A 25,052-nucleotide genomic window follows, 5' to 3' on the forward strand; every position below is an offset into this window, starting at 1 on the left:
GCGAGGCCGGCAGAGTGAGCAAGGCTAGTCAGTGGGCAGTCAGTAAGGCTGTGAGGCTGAGGAGTCGTGGGTTGCGAGTGTAATGATGGGTGAATTGACTTGTGACGAGAAGGAAAAAATAAGAGATAAGTAGTAACACCCATTTACAGGCGTGGTGTTGTTGTCTGGTGTTGCTGCTGGTACTGGTGTTGGCGGTTCGCTCTTTCTGTCCGGCACACCTGAGTCTGTTTACACTCAGCGACCGTCAGCGTGACCCCACCCAGCACTCCAGCAGCCAGGGAAAATATTTTGGGTGAAGTCATGCAGGGAGGCGATTCTCTCCAAATATTTGCAATGATTTTAACAGTCGTACATTGATTGTAAGGGAGGTTTACTGAATACTAAATTGTATATAGAATTTAGTTCCATGAAAGAGATCGTAATTTACATTTATTTTTCTTATTTTCTTTTCATCATTATTAATTTTAGCACCACTTCAACAATGAAAGCTTGATTACCGAAGCCTTTAACAAGATTCTATCATAAAAAAAAATAAATAAATAAAAATAAACAAGGAGGAAGGAAAATAGAGAAAAATGTGAAGGAAAACATGGAAAGGAAGGAAGACGGAAGAGAAAAAAGGTGAAGGAAAAGAAGGAAATGGAGGAAGATGTGAGGAAACGCAAGGAAAGGAAGCAGGAGGAAGAGGAGGAGGGAGACTAATGCTGATTATTTTGGCACCACGACAACGAAATCATAATCAAATCGCAACCGAACTGAACAGGTGCAAGGAGACAGGTGAGGGTAAGGGGGCACAGGTGAGAGCAGGGGGAGGGTGAAACAGGTGGGGGAATACAGGTGAGGGCAGGGGATGGTGAAACAGGTGCAAGGTTACAGGTGAGAGAAGGGGGACACAGGTGCGGCAGATCCCACCCCATCACACACTAATCACATAATGACGTCTCCTTTAATACAAACAGACACACCGTTGTTGGGTCTATATTTATTTAACTCTGCCCCCACACTTTGCAGGTAACGTGCCTAAGGGCTATCAGGTTTCAATCTAATTTTGTTCCATGTGTGTGTGTGTGTGTGTGTGTGTGTGTGTGTGTGTGTGTATGTGTGTGTGTTGGGTGGGTAAATGCATGACTCTCTCTCTCTCTCTCTCTCTCTCTCTCTCTCTCTCAAGGTGCCAGGTCATCCCAGAACTTAATAGCATGTATCCTTGTAGTAGTAGTAGTAGTAGTAGTAGTAGTAAAGTGAGGGAATATGCAGTAGGAGAGAAGTAGAGAAGCAACTAAGTTAACGAAGAACAACAAAAGGGAATAACAAGCAACAAGCATCAGATCTGTTGGCTCCTACAAGGTTATTAGTGATAAGAAAGGGAGGATCAGAAGGTAAGGCGGCATTATGACTAGTGGGAGAGGCAGAAGATTAGATATTATACACACACACACACACACACACACACACACACACACACACACACTGACACAAACTGTAATCTCACTACCATAGATCTTTCAGAGCGATATGTACTGTAATTACTATGGTTATGCTGAGAGAGAGAGAGAGAGAGAGAGAGAGAGAGAGAGAGAGAGAGAGAGAGAGAGAGAGAGAGAGAGAGAGAGAGAGAGAGAGAGAGAGAGAGAGAGAGAAAGGAATTACTTACATACCTACTGTAATACCAAGCTTTAAAATTTCTCTCTAAGGATGTGGAAAAATAAATCACAGGGGGACGCAAAAAAAAAAAAAAAAAAAAAAAAAAAGAAAATGAAAAATGCTAACAAAACAAGACAAAATCCTCAGTCCTCGATGGTTCTCCCGTGATTTAAATTTCCCCAAGACTGAAAGGGGATGGTGAGGAAATACCTGATGGAGGAGGCCTGATTGGGGGGGAAAGGGGGTGAGAGATGGGCAGGGGTAGCAGGGGAGGGGTGGTCATGGGAGGAAGCATGAGAGGGGGCTTCATCCAGTACCAGCCCCCGCCCCTCCACCCCTCTGCCCCGCCCACCCCGCTATACATCCCACACCCCGACAGAGAACCGGTACACCCTCGGCGCCCCACCACCACCATCACCACCACCACCACCATCACTGCCTGGTGTCACCATGCCCGGGGCTGGGGGCGACCGACATGAGGCGCGTGAGTTTGTGGTCAAATGGTGCAGAGAAAATGGGTTTGTAGAGCATTACGTATACACTACAGCACGTGCTCTACCTCTCTGTCGTATGGGAGAGGTAATGGTTGATGGTTACAGAAGGTGGATGAACATATGAGAAACTGAACGAGGTGCTATACTAAAAAATCCAGGAATCTGTATTGCAGGAACCAGTCATATGCTGTTTTTTTGAGTTCAAGGCAAGTGTTATGAGCTATCTGTGATGTTCTGTGATATCATAAAACAGTTGAGTTCGAAAGTTAGATCTAGAAAGATTTCTAGGAGATGCATAACACTGTCAAGCTTGAGGACCTCCAGGGATGCTGTCAGAGAGAGAGAGAGAGAGAGAGAGAGAGAGAGAGAGAGAGAGAGAGAGAGAGAGAGAGAGAGAGAGAGAGAGAGAGAGAGAGAGAGAGAGAGAGAGAGAGAGAGAGAGAGAGAGAGAGAGAGAGAGAGAGAGAGAGAGAGAGAGAGAGAGAGAGAGAGAGAGAGAGAGAGAGAGAGAGAGAGAGAGAGAGAGAGAGAGAGAGAGAGAGAGAGAGAGAGAGAGAGAGAGAGAGAGAGAGAGAGAGAGAGAGAGAGAGAGAGAGAGAGAACTGACTGCTGTATATGCACCAGACAGGATTACCTCACAGTTGACAGCAGAAACCAGGAGCTATGGTAAACTGTTCTGCAATGGTCAGATTCCTGGAAATACATAGATAGCACCAAACATAATAAGTTCCTGCATAGAGAGAGAGAAAAATGCAACTCAGTATTTAAAACAAAGTAAATGACTCAGATAATTCTTTGAGAACAGTACATGGCAGATCAGGAGAGAGAGAGAGAGAGAGAGAGAGAGAGAGAGAGAGAGAGAGAGAGAGAGAGAGAGAGAGAGAGAGAGAGAGAGAGAGAGAGAGAGAGAGAGAGAGAGAGAGAGAGAGAGAGAGAGAGAGAGAGAGAGAGAACTATGATACTACAAACACCAGGATACAATTCAGTGACTTAGCTGATAACCTTTAGGAAGGAATCAAGCAAGAGTCAACCTCAGCGCCTCAAATACTCATACGCTGCCCAGACAACACTACACACTGGCACAACCTTACGCACTTCACTCCGAGCCGCTCAAACGCTGGCACTTTGAGGTATACTGCCACTCAGGCCCTGATGTGGCACTTCAGAGGTCTAGAGGTAACACTGGTACTTGTGTGTGTGTGTGTGTGTGTGTGTGTGTGTGTGTGTGTGTGTGTGTGTGTGTGTGTGTGTGTGTGTGTGTGTGTGTGTGTGTGTCAATATAACAATACGACGATGGTAGTAAATAAAAATGATGAGGAGAAGGCTGAATAGTAAGAAAATAAAGAGGAAAAGGAAGGAAAAGGGGAAAGGAAAGGTAAGAAAAACTAATGTAGAGTAAGGAGCAGATAGGACAACAAAAAAGCAATACAAGAAAGGAGAGAGAAAAAAAAAAGAGAGAAAAAAAAAGAGAGAGCCACATCACCTACATGTATATCAAGAAGGCATTCCAAGTAACGTTTATTCTACACAGTTTCTTCCACGTGTCAGTTAAATACGACAGAACATGATATCAGGTAAGAAGTGTGTGGCTGAGTTGATATAATACAGTAGAGTTGACTGTAAGTAGGTGAATGTGAAGGAAGGTTAATTAGATCAACAGTACATATGGGCTGATCTGGTCGGGTGCAGAGCAAGTTAAATAAGGCAAAGTAAGGCAGGTTGGGATGTCCGTGGTATTTCTCCAAATTGTATCAAAAGGAAAGAGTATGAATTGTATCAAAAGGAAAGAGTATGAGTAGGAAAGAACGTGGATTGAGATGGGCAAGAGTTGGGAAGGACACAGGTTGAGAAGATTATGGGAAGATAAGAGCAGGAGTTGGGAAGGACATGAGTTGAGAAGACCATGGGGTGAAATGACTATGAAATAAGAATAAACAAACTACATGCAAAAACCACCAGCATCATAACTTTCAAAGCAAATTGCAAAACCAACAAAGCCAAAAATAACAATAGGCTCATAAAAAAAAAAAAAAAGCTTACAACAGAAAAACATACGGAAGAAGAATAACAAGAATTTCACAACAATTACAAATAAAAAATCCCAGTTAATTAAGGATAGTACCTGTAATGGAAATAAAGAAATAATATTAGTTGTCTTACCTGATGTGATTGTGAGGTCAGGCTGGCTGGACGACCTGGGGAGAGGTGAGGCAGAGGCAGTGGTGTACCTTGCAGGGACAGGTGCTGCAGCACTCTTCCTGGTGGCACTGATGTACTTAGTGGCACAGTGGAGAGTGGTGCTGGTGACAGGTACACTCTTGGTGGTGGTGGTGGAGGCAGTGGTGACTGGGTTGGCTTGTTCAGTGGTGGTGTTAATATCGACAGTCTTAGTTGTGACATCTGTGGTGAACTTTGATGCTGTGATGGAAGGGAGGTCATCTTCCATTGAGGTGGTGGTGGTGTCAAGTTTGTTTTGAGAGGTGATGATGGTGAAGCCACTCTTGGTGATGACTGGAGAGTCCTTGGTGGCAGCGTCTGGGCTGTCAGTGGTGGCAGTAGTGGTAGTGGTGATGGTGTCCTCCTCTTCAGTGGAGCCCCCATGCACACTTGTTACTGCTGGGATGTACTTGGTGGTGGCAGTGTAGAATTTTGGGGCAGCAGAGGTGGCTGTGGCTGTGACTGAGGCACTGTGACTCTCAATGGTGGCTGATGACATTTTGGTGGTGGTGGTGGTGGTTGTAGTGACACTGGTGGAGCTCTGGGTGGTGGTGGAGAGAGGGAAGACCCTGGTGATGATGGGCACGTGCTTGGCAATGTCTGGGTGAATACTGGTGCTGGTGGCGGCCTCCCTGATGGCAACATCCCTGTAGCCTCTGCTGGAGGTAGGGCAAACCCTGCTGGAGGAGTCACTGTGACTGGTGGACAATGGGGCACACCTGGGAGCAGCAGAGATTTTTACTGGGGACACAGGAGACCAATTTGGAGGGACAGGGGCCTTCTCTGGGGAGAGAGGGGACCATCTTTTCTCTGGTGACACAGGAGACATTCTTCTCTCTGGGGAGAGAGGAGACCATCTATTCTCTGGGGACATAGGAGACAGTCTTCTCATTGGGGAGAGAGGGGACCACCTTTTCTCTGGGGACACAGGAGATTGTCTTCTCTCTGGGTACACAGGAGACCATCTCTTCTCTGGGGACATAGGAGACAATCTCTTCTCTGGTGAGACAGGGGACCATCTTTTCTCTGGAGACATGGGAGACCACCTCTTCTCTGGGGACACAGGGGACCATTTTGGGGGGACAGGCCCTTTCTCTGGAGACCATTTTGGAGAGACAGAGCTCTTCTCTTGGGACACAGCAGACCACTTTGGAGTGGCAGGGCTTTTTACGGGAGAAACGGGAGTCCATTTTGGTGCCACAGAGGATTTCTTTTCAGGAGACAATGGATCCTGATTGGGGGTGGCAGGAGCTCTTGTTGGGGATACAGGAGTCCATTTGGGTGCTATAAAGGCCTCTTCAGTAGAAACAGTGGCAGTTGCAGCTTTATTAGGAAAATCAGAACTCCCTTTGGAGGCACTTGCTTCTTTGTCTGGGGTGACAGAAGTCTTTTCTGTAGAAATTGGTGCTGAACTGTGAGTAGTAGGAACTTTCTTAGGAGAAACAGGAGCCCATTTAGGGCTGCTGCACAACTTGTCTGGTGAGGAGGGACTCTTTGCTGGTGAGTCAGGACTCCATTTGGGTACAGCAGGAGTCTTTTCAGGGGAATAAGGGCTTCTTTTGGGGGAAACAGGATTCCATATAGGAGAAGCAAGGTCCTTTTCTGGGGTTACAGGAGGGTCTGTGGTAGAGTCAAATGAAGACTTGCTGATCATTGATACAATTCTGGCAGAGGGACAGATTGATGCAGTGGCAGAAATGGTCTGGTCCTTTCTGGCAGTGCTTGCTGTTACAGGGGTGTCACTGAGGCTGCCTGGATGGGGCTGAGTTTTTGGCATGTCAGGGTCATTCTTGGTATCCCCAGAGAAGGTCCTGACAAATGTATTCCTTGTAAAGGCAGGGAATGTACTTTTATTACTGGAGTCCTTTCTGGAAATGGTGGTAGAGGTGGTTGTAGGAAGTGTGGTGGTGGTAGATGATAACCCAGAGGGAACTGTTGAGCTAATGGTGGTGAATTCACTAGTGGAGTGTGTGCTGGGTGAGTCCACTATGCTGTGACCAATTTTAATGACACCTTTTTGAATCTTTGTTGGGGATAAGAGCTTCTTAGAGGTGTCAGGGACAGCACAGGTGGTAAATGATGCTGTTTTGACAACAGAGGAATCACTCTCTGTAATCTTAACTGTGTCATCAGTGAGTGAGTCTTGCTGGAATGATGGAAGGAAGTTGCTGGTTGGGGATGGCTGGTCTGACACTAACTTTCCCAACAGCTGTACAAATTCCTCACCACCAAGAGCAAGCAGGCTCTGGGGCACGGCTGGTCCAGCACCCACACCCCAGCCATCTCCCTCCTCGGCCTGGCAGGACACCAAGCTGTCCTTCTCGCCATCAGGACTCATATGGCTGTCACTCCCCTGAGGCAGGTTCACACGATGCACCACCAGAGGCTCTGGATTGTTGATGAACAGCTCCAGAGTCTCTTCACTTTTCTCTGAAACCAAAGAAGTTTTGTTTTCTTCCCTAGGTGTGCTGGTAACACTGTTGCTGGAGGAGTCATCGCTATCAGAGTCTGGATACATCTTGTGCAGTGGGGGACGCCCGTTACTTTGCCTTGAAAGAATGCGAGGTGCATCATACCACGGGATCTTGGTATCTAACTTAGGTTTGGCCAGATCTTTAATTTCTATTTCTGTTGTTGTGTTTGACTCCTTGACACTGCTCATAATGCTGGACTTCTTGGGGCTCCCAGAGCCTGGAGTGTGGGGCCCTGCAGTGCTGGTATCTGGGTTGGGGGCCTCTGAGGGAGCAAGGTCTAGTGAGGCCTTGTTAGGAGTAGAAGGGTCTCCAGTATCTGTGTGGGAGTCTTTAGGAATGGAGTCTAGGGTGTGTGAGTCTGTAGGGAATGAATCTGTGGTGAAGGTGGCTGTAGTAATGGGATCTGGGGCAAGGGGATATGATGAGAGAGGATTGGGGGTGAAAGGATCTGAAAAGACTGTGTCTGGAGTGAGTGGGTGAGTGGTGTCTGGGGTGAGTGGGTGAGTGGTGAAGTTAACAGGGGGAGGTGGAGAGCTACCACTAGTGGTGCTTGTCTCTTCATTGGCTGCCTCGCTGATGGCCTCTCCCTGAGGTGCCTCAGTGTGGAGCAGGCTGAGTCGCCCTCCCCCTGTGTGGCGCCGGCGAGAGAGCAGGTCACTAGCTATGCCTGCCTCCCAGGCCACACCACTGCTGACCATCTCATACTTGGTGGGGCTCCTAACTGACTCTGTGGTGGTGGAAATGTTTGTAGTCGTTGTGGTTGATATTGTGGTGGTGCTTGTGGAAGAGGAGATGGCGTTGTCTCCACAAGAACTTGCCACAACTACTCTGTTTGGCTTTGGTGCAAACTGTGCTGGGAGATGATGCAGGTTGCTGCTGGAGGAGCTGTGTGCAGCCTTGCTCTCCCTGCCCAGCACAGAAGACCTTCCTGGTGCAATGGGCACAGGTGGTGGAGGCTCAGGGGGTGGCTGAGAGAGCAGCATGCGCAGGTAGGCAGCACGTGCAGGGTGTTCCAGGTTGCTTAGGGAACACTCAGGGCTTACTTCAGCACCACCACCCTTGTACTCCTGTGCTGCTCCCCCACCGCCTCTCAGGCACTGCCGGTACTCCTGCTCTGTCATGAGGCGGAAGGCACCTGGCACCAGAGGATCCAGAGGCTTCTGCTCACCAGGGGACTTTGCTTCCTCCCTAAATTCCACAGGTGGTGTGATGACCACCTCATCAGGTGAGTCCTGCTCCACCTGATGGCTGTCCTCAGTCTTGGAGTTGAGATCAGGGAGAAGGATGGGTGGCGGGGCTTGGGGTAGGGGAGGGGGTGAGCTTGGAGGAGGGGGAGGGGGTGAACTGGGGGGAGAGGTAGTAGTATGGGTTAGGGTAAAATCAGATTGTGAAGAATGGGGAACTGTGGTGGGTATGGAAGGAGGAATGAGAGGTGGAGAAGGAGGATGGGTTGTGGGTGCGACAGGGGGAGGCTCTGAAGGTGGAGGAGCAGCGGGATGGGCCACGGAATGAACAGAAGCTGAGTCAGGAGGGAGACCGGAAGCTAAGCACACACCCCCAACCTTCTCTTCTGGGAAAGTGTCCTCTTCAAGAGAGAACTCCTTCACGAGGTCTGCCCGCCACATGTCAGTGCCAGCCAAGTTGTTTGATGCCCTGTGAGAGGAATGGGTGACGGCCCGTGCTGCCTGGCCCGTGCTGAGGCACCGCAGCACACGATCCAGCATGCTGTCCCTGGGCAGTGGAGGTGGCTGGGGGGTGCCAGCATAGGAGGAGCGGTCTGGCAGGCTCTCAACAGACCCATGACATGGTGCCAGGGACGAAGTGCAGGATGACCAGGATGTCAGGTCACCAGTCTCAGAGGATGAGGGTAGTGGGCCGCCCAGTGCCCTGGACCAGCGTGGGGCAGCAGCACAGTCCTGTATGGTGGGGCGTGTTGGACGGTGGGATGGGGCACGGGTGGGGGAGGAGCTGAGGGAGCCTCCTGAAGGACGAGTGTTGTTGTGAACCAGGCGGCTGCGGTGAGTGGACCAGTTCAGGCCTAGTGGTGTGGTGGGGGGTGTGGAGTCCTCAGGGAGGGATCTGCTCCACTCCAGGCTGCGGCGAGGAGCAGGCTGGGGAGCTGCTACCCTCCATCCTAGTGCTGCAGGAGAAAAATTATAATGACTATACACACACACAAACACACACACACGATGGCAATACCCAATACAAGGTTGGCTCCAGCAATAAAGTCTATGTTACATCAAACCCACATTTCACTTTAATTCTTTACCCATACTTTGTGCACCCAGTGACTCACACCCACACATCAGTGGTGGTGCTCCACATGCATTTCCACAAACTGCAACTTCTGTTACTGTGGAACAATGTTTTCTGCACATAATGCAAATGCAGCTACAATTCTGAAAATCTGCATAATGTCACTGCTGAAATACTTTCTCATAAAGATTTATAATGATCACTGTTATGCACATTTATATGCTACAACATGAACATTGAGTATCAAGCTGCAATGTAATTTTCTCCACTTCTCAGCCATCACTGTCACTCTTTATCACAACACAGCCACCCACACTCACGAAAGTGTCAACTAACTCAACTCTCAACTTACCTAACACTCCTGCTTAAATATAAACATGTAAATTGGAAAAATGGAAAGGAAAGCAAGCCTAAAACAAAATAAAGAGAATAAAATGTGATGTACAACTAAAAAGTAAAACAAAGTGAAAAAAAAACAAAAAAAACACACACACACATCTGTGACTTGCAAAGAAAAGAAAAAGAGGCCAATCACTGCAGTGCTAACACATGAAAACTGTCACAGCAGAAACACCAAAACACCATCAGCCAAGGACTCAAACACTAACACAACCACTGAATCTCACCATTCACTACTATTTTCTTTTTCTCCACCAACACCATCACTGCAACTTAGGACACACCTACCACACTCACGGTACAACCAGCACCATTTCACATTGGTTTGTCTCTGTCTCCACTGCTCACAATACCATTCACAAATTCATTCACTAATTGTCGCCCTGTGCCATCACCAGTGAATCTCATTGCATTGTTCACTACCATCCTTAACATGTCATCACCAAATCTCTCTCTCTCTCTCTCTCATCTGTCATCCCTCTAACATCCCCCAAGACACCCTGCCCTTCTTCCTATCCAAGCACTCTCTCTCCTTCCTTGTTTAAACTACTACTGGCACCTCTTTCACTTCACAATGTCATAACAGTCAATACCACACATGACAAGTCTCAATCACTACACTCCTACAAAGCACCTCCAATTACAACAACCACAATGGCAAAAGCAAACAGAACAGCAACAACAATAATGAGGACAATAAAACCAACACACTTGACAAGTACATAACAAGCAAACAAAATTATTCTCCATCATATCACAAAGGCTTATTCCAACCAACCAACCAACACACACACACACACACACACACACACACACACACACACACACACACACACACACACACACACACACACACAAGAAAATAAAGAACTAAATAAAATAAACAAATAAATAAATAAAATAAATAAAAAAATATAAATAAATAAATAAAAAGCTACTTAGGGCTTTGCAGTTCATAAGGGAGTCCATAACACCTTAGTAAGTGATTCTTTGAGGTTAGAATCTTACAAATTAATCTTAGAAATGAGAGAAACAGGATAGGTCTATTAAGTTTTCATGAGTATAAATATCAATTACAGGTGCTGGAGAAATAATGTTGACAGGTTCATTATTTTACCTCAAAGTGCACTGGAAACACTGTATTAGACATCTAGTATAGACTAAATAATACTGTTGTGATGGGAATGCCAAACCAGACCCTGCCATCCTGCCACTCATCTTCCAAGTCTATGCCTGACAACACCATCACCACCCCTCCACCCCACACCACACCACATGTCACGCCACACGTCAGTTACCAATGCAATGCTGTAACCAATACTCACATTTCTCCTGATCAAACATGAAGGCAGACAGGAAAGAACATAACAATTAACCATCATGATTACAATCCCAGTATTCTCAAACAAAAGCATTATCCACAACTTCTTATTTCAATATACTTATTTATGCTTTTTGAATTTAAATCTATGATAATTTCATAACATTCTTGATGACAGAGTGAAAACAAAAGATACATTTGAAAGTCTCTCACCTCCAGAAACTGTTTGGTGGTCATGGCAGAAGGAGAGGAAGATTTTGTCTTGGGAACAGTTGTGGTGGTGGCAGTGGCAGTGGTGGTGGTGGTAGTTACTTGAGGTGATGATGATGGTGGAGGTACTATCTTGTCAGCACTCTGAGGTGGGGCTGCCTTAGTGGTGGGCTTCAAAGTTGATGATGATGATGATGATGATGATGATGAGGAGGAGGAGGAGGAGGAGGCACGTTGGGAGGTGGAGGTGGTGGTGGTGGTGGTATGTGGGTCGGGGGTGGGAGAGGGGGAAGCAGGAGGGGGAGGTGGTGGCTCAGCGGGTGGGGTGTTGTTGGTGGTGTTGAGGGTGATGACGGTAACAGGCCCTGACCTGACCTCCTGGGTGAAGGTCACTCCCCCAACAGGCCTCACAAGAGCCTGCTGACCTGCAGAACAACAGCACAGCAGTAAGCACTCTTCATCATACATGTCTTCATTGTAAGTTAACTTTCACTGCAATACAAAACAATTAACAGTACCAGAAGCAATGCATGAAATCTTTATAAGCATCTGCAAGAAATTTGAAGATGAAAAGAATAAATTTTGCAATTTCTACCCAGTTTAAAGATTGGAGGTAACTGTAGAACAAGTAAAGATGTCTCAGGGTGATTAGTAATTAAGAAAAGATGTACCAAATTAAGAAAAGATGTACCAAATTAAGGAAAGATGTACCAAAATGAACTCAGGTCAAAGTCATCCAATTTTTCTTCAATTCTCACTAGCAACAAGAGTACTCATTTTATCAGCACCAAAATCATATAAGTACAGTATGTATGTACTGCATATACATCATAGTGCAGAAATATACCTTTCTTAAAAATAAATATTGTTTTATATCAAGTATTATTTCAATTTGAGACTGCTGATACTCATGCATATATAATCAATAATTAATATCACCTTTAGAACATGAACCCTACAGCTCTCATTAGAATATTTATTGCTGAACCTTAAGAACCACCCAACATAAAAAAATACCTTTGTCTGCGTCTGGATGAGAAGTGTCTGACGTGGCAGTTGGCGAGTCCCCTCTGGGTGTGTTGCCCTCTGTGGGGGTGGAGTCACTGGCTGGCGTGGAGTCTGTCTGCAGCACCTCTGCTCTGTAGGTGGACTCTGAGCGTGTCAGGGTGGTTCTGCTGGAAGTTGTGCTTGAAAAGAAGTTCTTCCTCAATACTGAGTTCTGCTGAGAGAGAACATCAAGTTTTGAACCAGAATCAGGATATGCAAGGTTGGTTCGGGGCGTGGATGAACTGGGCCGTGAACTTGGGTCACTTCGAGGCGTTGCTGAGTCTGTCCTTGAAAACTCGCTTCTCAGGGTTGTATTTGGGCACGAGATGTCTGTTTTTGTGGCTGAGTCTGCCTGTGTTACCTCTGACCATGCTGAGTGAGGAGCTGGGTGGGACAGGAGAGCAGAGGCAGGAGCAGGGGTGGTTGTGGTGGTGGTGTTGGTGGTGGTGGTGTTGGTGGTGGGGGTGCTGGAGGTGGGGAGGACAGGCTGGGAGACAAGGAGAGTGACCTTTTCTGGTATCTGACGCAGGAGATCCACAGCCACACTGTATGGGAGGTTCTCCACACTGCGCCCATTGATGCCCACCACTCGGTCACCTGTGGAGTTGTGGAAGACGTTAAAAACACACAGAAAGACAGACAAATAAAACCAAAGCAATATAGATTGTCAAATACATATAAGATTATAGATTAATAAAAGACACTGAAGACTATGGGTTGTACGATTAAAGCAGGTGTTTCTATTTCTTCAGTTTATAGATTATTCAACAAATATTATGAATACAAGTAATGTTACTGATTATGAAGACCATAAATGGATAAATGAGCCATAGTAACAGCATGGGGAAATACAAAGGTTACACAGGGAAGGAATTTTGAACTTAATGGAACAAAACATGAACTTGAGTAATGAGGCTGATGAGAGACAGCGTATTAAAATAAAAAGAGTAATAATAATAATAAAAAAAAAAAAAAAAAAATGAGCTGAAGAAAAAATACAACAGCAGCAGCAGCAAAACGGATTAAAGTAAAAAGCAGTAAACACACACACACACACACACGCCCCCCTCCCATCCCAACAACACGGCCTCCATCATAGTCTGCGTCGTGTACCACCCCCCACGAGCCGCCACTGCACAGTTGCTCACCGCTCACATCATCAACACTGCTGATGCCCTGAGGGTGAGGTATCCTGCTGCCAAGCTGGTCATCTGTGGGGACTTTAACAGATTAGATATCAACGATATCCTACACCAGCTACACCTCACCCAGGTCGTGGACTTCCCCACCCACCAGCAAGCCATCCTCGACCTTATCCTCACAGACCTGGGCCAGCAGTACTCGCCACCCAAGCCGCTGCCTCCCATGGGACGGAGCACCCACCTCTCCATACTGTGGTCACCCACACCCACCACCTCGACCCCCCGGTCAGCTGTCACCAGGACCCACCGCCCCATGCCTGACTCAGCCATGAGGGAGTTTGGGCAGTGGGTGACACAACACCCGTGGACCGAGGTGCTGGATGAGGAGGACGTCCACTTAAAATGGCAAAACTACGTCGCCACTACTACAGCAGCCTTCCACCACTACTTCCCAGCCAAGAGCGTCACAACGCACCCGTCTGATGCTCCCTGGATGACGCCCCGCATTAAAAGACTCATGCGTCAGCGGACCTGGGCGTTCCACTCCTGCCCGGTCCTTTACAGGAAACTAAGAAACAGAGTAATCAGGGAGATTAAGAATGCAAAGGCAAGCTATTACCCAGACAAGATACACCACCTCAAGCTGACCAACAACAGACAGTGGTACGCTAAGATCAAAGCTTTGTGTGGCTTACAAAAGCACACTTCATCCCTTCCTTGCACCTCACACCTTCCTGCTAATCTCGCGGCTCAGGAGATGAACGATCACTTTGCTGCTATCTGTCAAACCTTTCCTCCCCTCCACACCACTCCGCTTCCTGCCTATCTGCCCGCTCCCTCCCCTCCACACACTGTCCAGGCGATGGATGTTTTTAAGAGAATACTTAAATTTAAACCAAGATCCACCACACCCACTGACCTTCCTATAAAAATTTACAAGGAATTTGCTGTAGAGCTAGCAACACCGCTATGCTCCATAATAAACGCCTCACTCTCCCAACACTCTTGCCCCGCGGACTGGAAGACATCTTATGTCACTCCCATCCCCAAAACTTCCAGTCCTCAGTCACTCAATGACCTCAGGCCAGTCTCTATCACCCCCATCCCTAGCCTTATTTGTGAAGATTTTGTATATGACTGGGCATACACCAAAATTTGTAACACCGTGGATATCAGACAATTCGGAAATATTAAAGCCACCTCCACCTCACATTACCTGACCAGCTTCCTTGAATTCATCCACAGCCACCTGGACAAGCGAAACACCTCTCTAGCTGTTGCTTTTGTCGACTTCAAAAAAGCCTTTGATCTAGTTGATCACACTGTTGTCATCAGCAAGGCAGTAAGTCTGGGTCTCCCTCCTAATCTGATAGCGTGGCTAGCCGACTTCCTCACAGGGAGACGTCAGGCCGTTCGCTATCAGGGCTCTGTCTCTAATTTCCAACAGCTGACATGTGGAGTCCCCCAGGGGACCAAGATGGGTCCTCTATGCTTCCTCCTCCTCATCAACGACGCCCTCACCGACACCCCCCATCGCTGGAAGTATGTGGACGACTGCACCGTGGGCGTCCCAGTTTCCAACAAGAACCCGGACTACTCGCCACTGCAAGCAATTCTGGAGCGACTGCAGACGTGGACAGAGGAGAGCAGGATGACCATCAACCACAGCAAAACTGTGGTGATGCATTTCTGTACCTCCTCTGTACCAGTGCCCCCTCCCCGGCTCACAGTGGGCCCTCACCCCCTCCAGGTGGTCCAATGTGCCAAGCTTCTCGGAGTCACGGTGGACGACCAGCTGACCTGGAAGCAGCATGTCGCCAGCACCGTGAGATCAGCTACCTACAGGCTGTACATGCTGCGCAGACTCAGGTCGCTGGGGACGCCGACAGATGAGTTAAGGGGGGTGTACCTCACCTTCATCCTCCCCAAACTCATGTACGCCTCCCCAGCGTGGTCCTCCTCCCTCACACACACTCAACAGCTACAGCTAGAGAGTGTGCAGAAAAGGGCGTGCAGGGTCATCCTTGGCCCTGCATACACCACCTATGAAGAAGCCCTGACCACCCTGAGTCTGTCCAGAATATCCACCAGGCACCGAGAGGCTCTGGAGAAGTTTGGGAAGGGACTACTGCATCATCCGCGTCTCAGAGACATGCTGCCGCCCGACGCGCCTCGCCCTGTCCGTGCCACCAGACACCACAACAAAATAACGCCCCTGAAGGCGCCGCGCACGGACCGGTACAGCCTCAGTGCGATTCCCACCATGGTGCGAGCCATCAATCAATAGTATTTCCCTCCTAGATTAGTCTTACCGTTAGGATTAATGTTAAGTTTTTCCCCATCCCCTATGTACATTTTCAGTTTGTCAACTGCCTAAATAATAAACCGTTTATTATTATTATTATTATTACACACACACACACACAAATAAATACATAAAAAAAAAAATAAATAAATACATACATAACTAAGTAAATAAAATTAATAATATTAATTTTTCACCACCATCACCACTAACAAGTCTTCGTCAGTGTTTGAAATTGCACCCCCCCAGCCATTACGTAATCAAGATACGCGTGTACAAACAAAAGACAAACATCTCCCGCTATGGTCTTTATGTTCCCTTCCCTCCCGCGACGCCCACAAACAAGCCCTCAGGAGATTAGCTCGAAAAGAGAGAGAGAGAGAGAGAGAGAGAGAGAGAGAGAGAGAGAGAGAGAGAGAGAGAGAGAGAGAGAGAGAGAGAGAGAGAGTAAAAGTTAGGCAAATGAAAGGAGACGAAGATTAGACCACCAATTGATAAGGGCGTCAGGAGCGAGCAGTAAGAGGGAGCGGGGAGGCTTGGAGCGATGATGGTGTGGATAACCTGGAACCTGTGTTTGTGGGGTGGTGCAGGGGGAAGGGGAAGGGGAAGGGGAAGGGGAAGGGGAAGGGGAAGGGGAAGGGGGGGAAGGGGAGGGTAGATCTTCGCGTGTCATATTCCATCCTGACGTGACCCGGGGCGCCACTTTCACTTCACGGACAATCAGCCCAGGAGGCCCGCGTGTCCCCTTGTGATTCTGGGCTACGGCTACGTCTCTCTGGTGGTGCTGGTTGTGGGTGTGCTTGTTGTTGTTGTTGTTGCTGTTGTTGTTGTTGTTGTTGTTGTTGTTGTTCTAACTGCGACGACGTTTGTTATCGTTGCCATGACATAAACAGCAGCACCAAATAATAATAAATAAAATAAATAAATAAATAAATAACTATTACTACTACTACTACTACTACTACTACTACTGCTACACCCACCACTACTGCTGCTGTTACTACTACTACTACTACTACTACTACTACTATCAACACTTATTGTCGATATAACGACAATCATGAAAGCAGCAGCAGTAACAAGAAAAACAACAAAACGATAATAACCGCTCTCTCTCCCTTCTCGTCCTCTACCCCACCGTCACCAACAAAAACACAAACACACAGAGGTAAGTCTCATCCCAGCCGGGGGTGTAACACGCGGGCAGGATATATAAGGTGCGGAGGCGGCAGCGGGGCGACACTGGCTGACTGACGCGAGGCGACCAGACAGACACTCCTGCAGGTGCACCCACACACATGTGCAGACTACGCATTCCCCCAGGCATGAAAGTAAGTGTACTGTTACTACTACAACTACTACTACTACTACTACTACGATACCAAACAATAAAGAATCAGCGAGAGAAAAAAAATCAAAACATTTCACAAACACGAGAGAGAACAAAGATTACTTGACTTGAACAGCTCATCGATTTTAGCAGCAGCAGCAGCAGCGTGTCGTGAATTAAGAGATTTAAACTTGATCACTTCTTTCTCTCGGTGATGGATGTTAATCAAGATCAAGAGCTAAGAGAGGATCAAGCCGTTAATGCTTCTAATACCATGATATGTTATTACCACACCAGAATGTACAGTCGCGGTCAAAGACGAGTGACGTTTTGCATTTGGGTTCTGAAACGGTTCGGTGTCATCTCTTCATAACTTCCAATGGGTTCCAGTGGAGATAATACAAGCGATAATCTGACAAGGATACTGCGCCATATATTGAGAGAGAAAAAAAAAACAAAAACACCCACGAGAAATGAAAACCCGATTAATAGTGATCTGTGTGGCCTTTGAATACAGTCCTAGTGAAAGCCCGAAGGTTAAGAGTTTTAATAATTTGACCGATAATATGGCTATGATTCTTACACCCTTTATTAAGAAAAACACCAATGAGAAGTAAAAATAAGACTAATAACTTTATTGGGCTTTGAAAACAGTCCTAATGAGAATCCCCAAAGCACTTAAAAATATGAGCCTTACTTCCATTGTCTTTCCTCCCATTTTCTTGCCTCAATTCCATTTTCTTTCCATCCCAAGTCCTATGATGCGCTGACGAATGGGAGGTGAAAGTAAGACAATGATAACAACAGCGGCGTGCGCGAGTCTCAGGAATGCAAAGGAAAAATTATGACAGCGATAACCATGAAAATAAATGCGGCGGGAAAACGCACATAATTTATTAGCTTTCTTTTGTTTTCTTATGTACTTGGCTTTTTTTTTTTTGGGGGGGGGTTAGTATGACTCATCAATAATAGTTAAACTCTCTCTCTCTCTCTCTCTCTCTCTCTCTCTAGCTCGTATTCAGAAACGCTTTCCTCTCTCACCACGACTATTTTCAAAGGTCACAGGGATGGTAAGGCGGGTTCTCAGGAGTGTTTATCCCCCAAATAATATAAAAAATTTCATTAATATATCATTAAAACCTTAAAGACACCGTTAAACACCCGTGTCACCAACTAAAACCTCTTGAAAGTAGTAGTGGTGGAGCGCAGAAGTGTTGCAGAATACCCCCCCTCTCTCTCTCTCTCTCTCTCTCTGTTCCCTTTATTTTCCATTAATTTTCTTTTCTGTTGCTTCCCCTCTCCCTTCCCCCTAACAAAATCTGACAAGTAACGAGTTATTAGCACACCGGGGCACTTGATACAGAGGGAAAAACAAAGCACGACCTCTGAATATGATTATCTTTTTGCCCATCCCCAGGGGTCCCAAAGAGCGGTGGTGGTGGTGGTAGTGGTGGTGATAGTGGTGGTGGTGAAGGGGGCGAGGGCGGCGCCGCAGGGACCAAGGGAGGACCGAGCACTGATAGGACACTCGCAGGAGGGGAAGAACGAGGAGCAGTATCCACCAGTAAGTGTGTGTGTGTGTGTGTGTGTGTGTGTGTGTGTGTGTGTGTGTGTGTACAGGGGCCGGGATATGAATGTGTGCTAATCTCCCTCTTTCTCTCCTTGCCCCACAGCAGCCCTACAAATTCGGTTTCTCCATCGCGGACCAGGTGAAGGGCGTCAGGTTCTCCCAAGAGGGGCACAGTGACGAGCAGGGCCGCGTCACGGGCGTCTATTCCTACGTCAGGCCAGACAACGTGCTCGTCACCGTCAGGTTAGCAAGTAGCAGCTCCTCGAGTGACTTTACCTAACATATCCAAACCTTACTTGGCCTTAACCTAACCTAACCTGACCTAACCTAATGCAACCTAACCTAACCTAATCTGACCTGACCTTACCTAACACAACCTAAGATAACCAAATCTTACGTAACACGATAACCTAACATGACCTTACCTAACCTAACCTGACCTAAGATGACCTGATCTTGTATATAACCTGATTTAACCTAATTATCTCGGCATCAGGTGGTTTCGTGTTTGGAGAAGGAGGAGGAGGAGGAGGAGGAGGAGGAGGAGGTGAAAACTACTCGGGATTTCAGCCAATAACAGAATTCTATATTATTCAAGGAAACGAACAACAGTGTAAAGAAACAACAACAACAACAGTAACATGTAATCTACAGCAACTATTATTTATGTGGCCGAGTATAAAAATGTTGGTGAGGTAATGTACCTTGCGTACAGAGGAGAGCAAGAGAAGGAGGAAGAAAGAGGAGGAGGAGGAGGAGGAGGAGGAGGAAGAATTAAGAAGGAGGTACAGGCAGGAGGTAAGAATTAATGGCCACTGGAGGGAAGGGAGGAAAAAGGAGGAGGGGAAGAGATCATATTCATAAACCTGACGTGACCCCTGGGGCTGCTTTGAGGTCAACTACCCTCTCTCTCTCTCTCTCTCTCTCTCTCTCTCTCTCTCTTTCTCTCTCTCTCTCTCTCTCTCTCTCTCTCTCTCTCTCTCTCTCTCTCTCTCTCTCTCTCTCTCTCTCTCTCTCTCTCTCACGCACAGTTTCTTCCCCTGAGCTTTAACAAGAATCTCAAGCCTCGTCTGCGGTGTTCCTTTGCATATAATTTTCGTCTTTCTTATCCACCCTCTTCAGACGTGCTTCCTTTTCTCTTCCTTAGAGACATGCTAGCCACGAGTCCTCCTCCACCTGACCAACCCATCTCACCACCTACTTGTGTATAAAAAAATAAAAAAAACTTTCACCACCCATTAAAAAAAAAAATCTGGATAACAGCGATCTCTAAATAACAGCAGGAACAGCATTATCATAAAAAAAAAAAAAAAATCACCACCAATACCACAACTACCACCACCACAACACCAACAACCACAACAACAATACCTTCACCCAAACATTCTTCTCTCTATCTTTCTCTTTCTCTTTGCTAACTCCCTCCCATCATTAATTCCCTTCTTGAACAACTTACATCCCTTTCCTTCTCTTCTAACACGCCTTACTGCTCCAACCACCACCAACACAACCCCCTTACTAATCTATTATATCAGTAATCCACCTCACTCTTCGTCCCTTATACTCACTCCCCTGACCCCCGACCTCTGATCATAATGCTTCTTAACCTTCCCTCCGCTTTGCTTGTCCCTTTCATCCTTCGCTCACCGCACCCTGCCTTCACACTCGCCCCTCCATCCCATCACCGTACCCATCCCGATTCCAGGTACCAAGCGGACGAGACTGGCTTCCATCCCACTATAGTTGAGGAAAAGGCCCCGTTGCAGGCAGTCCCCCTCAATTCTCCTGACGCCATCGCCACCCACACCATCCAGCTGCCCTACACGCCGCAGATCAGCGTGCAAGTCTCGGCCAAGCAGCTGCAGCACTACCAGGAGGAGAACGAGAGGAGGGCACGGCTGCAGCGGCGACAACAGCGACAAGAGGGGCAGAAGTAGTGGAAGGAGGAGGTGGAGAGAGAGAGAGAGAGAGAGAGAGAGAGAGAGAGAGAGAGAGAGAGAGAGAGAGAGAGAGAGAGAGAGAGAGAGAGAGAGAGAGAGAGAGAGAGAGAGAGAGAGAGAGAGAGAGAGAGAGAGAGAGAGAGAGAATTACCAGGTGTTGAGGTATAAAGAACAATAAACTGAGGATAATGAGTGCAGTTGATCGTGTTGACAAAGAGAAATGGGATAATTACAAATAAAGAATAAAAATAAATAAAATAATCATAAATCATATAATAAACGGATATAAAAAAAAATAGTAGTTTAATTTTATATGTACTGCTGCTGGTGCTGCTACAACAACAACAACAACAAAACAACAACAACAACTACTACTACTACTATCACCACCACCACCACAAATATCGCATCAACAGTCAAGGTCACGCCAGGCAACAGATGTCCCGGCACAGGTGTGAATTAAACAGGTGTGTGCGTAATTAAGCGGCTACATACTCAGGTAGGAGCAGGGCACAGGTACGCCAGACGCGCACAAACGAACAAACTAACAGGATACGTGGGAAAAGAGAGAAGGGGAAAGTGACACATTGTATAGGAGAGGAGGCTGAATGTACTGGAGGAGTGTATCAATAAATATGTCTGATCTTGTTCATGTTTGACTCCTCCGATCTCTGGGCCTCGTTGGGGTAGGTTTCGTGTTTCTGGTTTCGTCCATACACGTAATTTTTCTACATATCAGCTCCCACTATAACGACCTCTCTCTCTCTCTCTCTCTCTCTCTCTCTCTCTCTCTCTCTCTCTCTCTCTCTCTCTCTCTCTCTCTCTCTCTCTCTCCTAACTACTACAGTAAAATCCCTCTCATCCAGCATTCGAGTATCCGGCAGCTTCAAATATCCGGCACATTTTTCCTCGAGCCTTAAAATCAATAAAAAATCAATGTGTACTCATAAAATCTATTAAAATTCCCGCGCAAGGCATACTTTGTCCCCTTACCACCAGAGCGCACTGCTTCGCGCCACCCGCGGCCCACTGCACTGTGTTTACTCAGTGACTCAGTCCCGCGTGTGCACTGTTTATCGCCTGACGCCTTCATCATGCCTAATGTTGTAGAAAAGAGGAAGCGTGTTGTGTTTACACTTAAGCAGCTGATCAGATCAGCTGCTGATTAATATCAGCTGATCTTTGTTATGGTAAGATGCGTGAGTGTAGGGTGGTGATTGTGGACATAATTTCACTTCTATTCAAGTATCCGGTAATATTCAAGTATCCAGCATGTCGGCGGTCCCGTTGATGCCGGATAAGAGGGATTTTACTGTACTACTATTACTACCACCACAACCTTTCAATTCCCTCTCTAAAGCTTAAAAGTCTATTATCAGCGGAAATATTTTTAAGTATTTATTTGCAATTTCATATTTGACTTCATGAAGAACGATTCACTAGCGACTTCCCGCCTTTCCTTACCGAATCTTAGGTCACCCTTTGCCATGGATAGTGATGAACCTCTGCTGCCACGCTAAACACAATGAAAGTCTTTGATGAACCCTGTCACGATGGAACACGGGAAGAGAAGATAATATGAGGGCAAAGGATAAATATTGTACGTAAGGAAGGGAATGGAAGGTTGGATAAAGGAAGGAATGTGAGGTTGAACAAGGAAAAGAATGAGAAACTGAATAAGGAATGGAATAGGATGTTGAATATAGAGGATTTCTTGTGTATGAGAACAGTGGCAATTTTAACGACAAACATGACCATTGATTACCTTGGATGATATTAGCAGGAAGAGAGGAGCTAGAAATTCAGAGGGAGTGGAAGAAATACTAAATGTGTAGGCAGGAATGACACGTGAGCGATGTCAAGACTGGGAGGAGTCTGAGAAGGAGGAAGGTTGAAGATGAAAGAGACGTTTGAGAATCATTAGGAGAGGAGCCAGGTAGGAAGAGCAGGTGAGGATGAGACTTTGAAGTGCACGCAAATAAAAATGAAATAAAGTATAAATAAATAAATGGATAAATAAAATAAATGAATAAATAAAATGAAAATGATAATAAATAACAGTAGTAGTAGTAGTAGTAGAATGAGGAGGAAAATAAAAAGGAGAAAGACAAGGACGAACACAAAGACGCCAAACAAACAAACAAACAAACAAGGAACACAACGAGAACAAAAATAAGCTGAAAGAACAAACCCAGGCATAACAAGACACCCTGATCAAACAAACCAATCCCTTCCACACACTTCAGCACACCACCAGGAGAGAGAGAGAAAGAGAGAACACAGAAATCGAGACACCAACTCCCTTCCCCTGCAGTCGATACCTTGCACAACACAGGGCAGGAACGAGTCACTACAGGAGAAAGACAGAGTGATGCACAGATGAGGAGGGAGAGGTTACTGTTTTAGACTTTAAGAGGGTGAGTACTTTGAGATGAGATGCTGGGAAGGAGATGCGGCATGACTAAGGGGTGTGTTGGTGAAGAGAAGAGAGAGAGAGAAAAGAATAATAACTGGGTCTGTTCTTTTCCTTCTTCTCTCTCATCCTTTCATGTTTTCGTTCATTGCTTAGTTACGCCTTGCTCATCTTCCTATTTTTCGTTCGTCCTTACTTTATTGTGGATCTCTCTCTCTCTCTCTCTCTCTCTCTCTCTCTCTCTCTCTCTCTCTCTCTCTCTCTCTCTCTCTCTCTCTCTCTCTCTCTCTCTCTCTCTCTCTCTCTCTCTTTATAGCTTGATCTCATTCCTGCTCCTCTTCGTACCTTTATTATTTTTTTTCATTAATTATCTTGCTACTATTCATATTCGCCTTCTCTCTTCGTCCCTCTCTCTCTCTCTCTCTCTCTCTCTCTCTCTCTCTCTCTCTCTCTCTCTCTCTCTCTCTCTCTCTCTCTCTCTCTTTTTTATCCTACTCCCCCTCTATTTGTTCCTCCATTTTGATCTTATTCCTCTGCGTGTCCTTCCCTCCTTTTCCTCCTTCTCCTCCTCCTCTTCTTCGTCTCACCCTCCTTTTATCTCCTTCTCCTTCTCTTTGTTCCTTCCCAATTTACTTCATTTCTCTTCGTGTCCTTCTCTTCTCTCCTTTCGTCCCTTCAACTTCTCTCTCATTATCTTACTCCACTCCATATCCTTCCCTCTTTTTTTTCCCTCCTCTTCGTTCCCTCTTTCTTATCTATTTCCTTAATTTTACCTCAATCATCACCCCTGTCCCTCCCTCCTCTTTACCCCTCCCTCCCTCTCTCCTCTCAATCCGGTATACAGTCGCGTCACCAATAATCTTGTTACCTGCGTCCCGCCCTCTCCTCCCTCCCCCACCCCACCACCACGAGCTCGCCCCGCCCCACCCCTTCCACGTAAGTTTGTCTCCCCACGAGTCTCTGTGGAAATGCCCTTCCCCGCCCCTCCCACCTCCTGACGCAGCGGGAAAACTGGTTACTACTACTACTACTACTACTACTACTACTACTACTACTACTACTACTACACGTTTCTTGGTGAAGCACTAAGTTGATAATGAGTATATTTGTGTATATTATTTTGGTAGTTTATTTATTTATTTATTTATTTTCGAACTGGTTATATCATTAATTTAGTTTTCGTTTTATTATCTTTTTTATTGATTTTTTATTGATTTATATATATATTTTTTTTACTTTCCAGTCATATCTTATTTTTTTATGATGCGTATCCTTTGAAACAAGACGAAGTTACTGTTGTTATTATTATTATTATTATTATTATTATTATTATTAGCGTCATCATCATCATTACTGTTACAAATATTATCACTACTATTACTATTATCATCAAAAGACAGAAATATTACATAAGTGAACAATTGCCTCGTTTCAACCAATCAATAGGAGCGAATGGCGCCCACTATAATCTGACTCTGCATTACCACATATGTAACGACCTGATTTAATAAGCCACCAAGAATTATTACTATTTAAAATTCACACTGGATTTACGGTGCGCTTCATTCCCATCAGCTCCCATTACCAGGGCCCGCGTGACTCTGCAGCTGATGAAGTAAGGCACTGCTGAGGAATAAGAGTTTGATTCTGGCTCATGGCAGTTGTATCAGAGAGAAAAGTATCTCTCTCTCTCTCTCTCTCTCTCTCTCTCTCTCTCTCTCTCTCTCTCTCTCTCTCTCTCTCTCTCTCTCTCTCTCTCTCTCTCTCTCTCTCTCTCTCTCTCTCTCACAGGTATTTTCTTCCCCTTCCTGGTCAAAACACACTAATTGCCTGGCGGACCTGAGGTGAGGAGGACACAACACAACAAACACGCGGTAGGTTAGTGAATACCAGCCAATCCTCCCTCCCCCTGAGACCCGCACTCTTACAAAGCTCTCATCAGGACTGCTTCCAAGACCCGCTGACTACTCGGATTCGCATAACCTTATTTGATTCCTACCACTGGTGATGCAGAAGCCTTGTTATGCCACCAGAAGAATCATGAAAACACCCGCGAAAATAGCAGTGAATTGTACAAAGGCGTGTTGACAGTTTATGAAGCGAGATGAAAATGTTTGATGATACGGATCTTAATGGTAAGGTTTAAGTAGCCTGCCCTCGTCCGTCTACCTTAATACACCCTCCACCACCACAAAGAAAACAAAAACAAGCTGAAAGAACAACCCCCAGGCATAACAAGACACCCTGATCAAACAAACCAATCCCTTCCACACACTTCAGCACACCACCA

The 25,052-nt window shown here is 46.3% G+C and overlaps 3 protein-coding genes across 3 annotated transcripts in view; 1 reads left to right on the forward strand and 2 right to left on the reverse strand.

The window, feature by feature from the left end:
• The window catches only part of LOC135096350 (mucin-2-like), a 26,378-nt gene extending 14,895 nt beyond the window's left edge, over positions 1-11,483 (reverse strand). Inside the window, exons 1-2 of the mRNA XM_063997812.1 lie at positions 11,249-11,483; positions 4,296-8,966 (exon numbers count right to left, since the gene is read on the reverse strand). Of these exons, the coding sequence (XP_063853882.1) occupies positions 4,296-8,966; positions 11,249-11,483 (4,906 nt within the window). The remainder of the gene's footprint in view (positions 1-4,295; positions 8,967-11,248) is intronic.
• The window catches only part of LOC135096356 (tyrosine-protein phosphatase non-receptor type 13-like), a 44,669-nt gene continuing 30,991 nt past the window's right edge, over positions 11,375-25,052 (reverse strand). The window contains exons 13-14 of the mRNA XM_063997821.1: positions 12,033-12,659; positions 11,375-11,507 (exon numbers count right to left, since the gene is read on the reverse strand). Coding sequence (XP_063853891.1) covers positions 11,488-11,507; positions 12,033-12,659 — 647 coding nt within the window. The 3' untranslated portion in view covers positions 11,375-11,487. The remainder of the gene's footprint in view (positions 11,508-12,032; positions 12,660-25,052) is intronic.
• On the forward strand, positions 16,724-20,455 carry LOC135116336 (uncharacterized). Its single transcript, XM_064033694.1, has 4 exons — positions 16,724-16,840; positions 18,257-18,403; positions 18,513-18,652; positions 20,115-20,455. The coding sequence occupies exons 1-4, from the start codon at positions 16,808-16,810 to the stop codon at positions 20,344-20,346; spliced, it is 552 nt and encodes a 183-aa protein (XP_063889764.1). The 5' UTR covers positions 16,724-16,807; the 3' UTR covers positions 20,347-20,455.

Source organism: Scylla paramamosain, chromosome 3, assembly GCF_035594125.1.
Source record: "Scylla paramamosain isolate STU-SP2022 chromosome 3, ASM3559412v1, whole genome shotgun sequence".
In the NCBI taxonomy this organism is placed as follows: Eukaryota; Metazoa; Arthropoda; class Malacostraca; order Decapoda; family Portunidae; genus Scylla; species Scylla paramamosain.

What these genes read in the sequence shown, in the direction of transcription:
- LOC135116336 (XM_064033694.1), top strand. Translation starts at nt 16,808, where the DNA reads ATGTGCAGACTACGCATTCCCCCAGGCATGAAA. An exon ending in ACGAGGAGCAGTATCCACCA is followed by an intron (nt 18,404 to 18,512) that starts GTAAGTGTGTGT and finishes CTTGCCCCACAG; the next exon opens with CAGCCCTACAAATTCGGTTT. An exon ending in AACGTGCTCGTCACCGTCAG is followed by an intron (nt 18,653 to 20,114) that starts GTTAGCAAGTAG and finishes TCCCGATTCCAG; the next exon opens with GTACCAAGCGGACGAGACTG.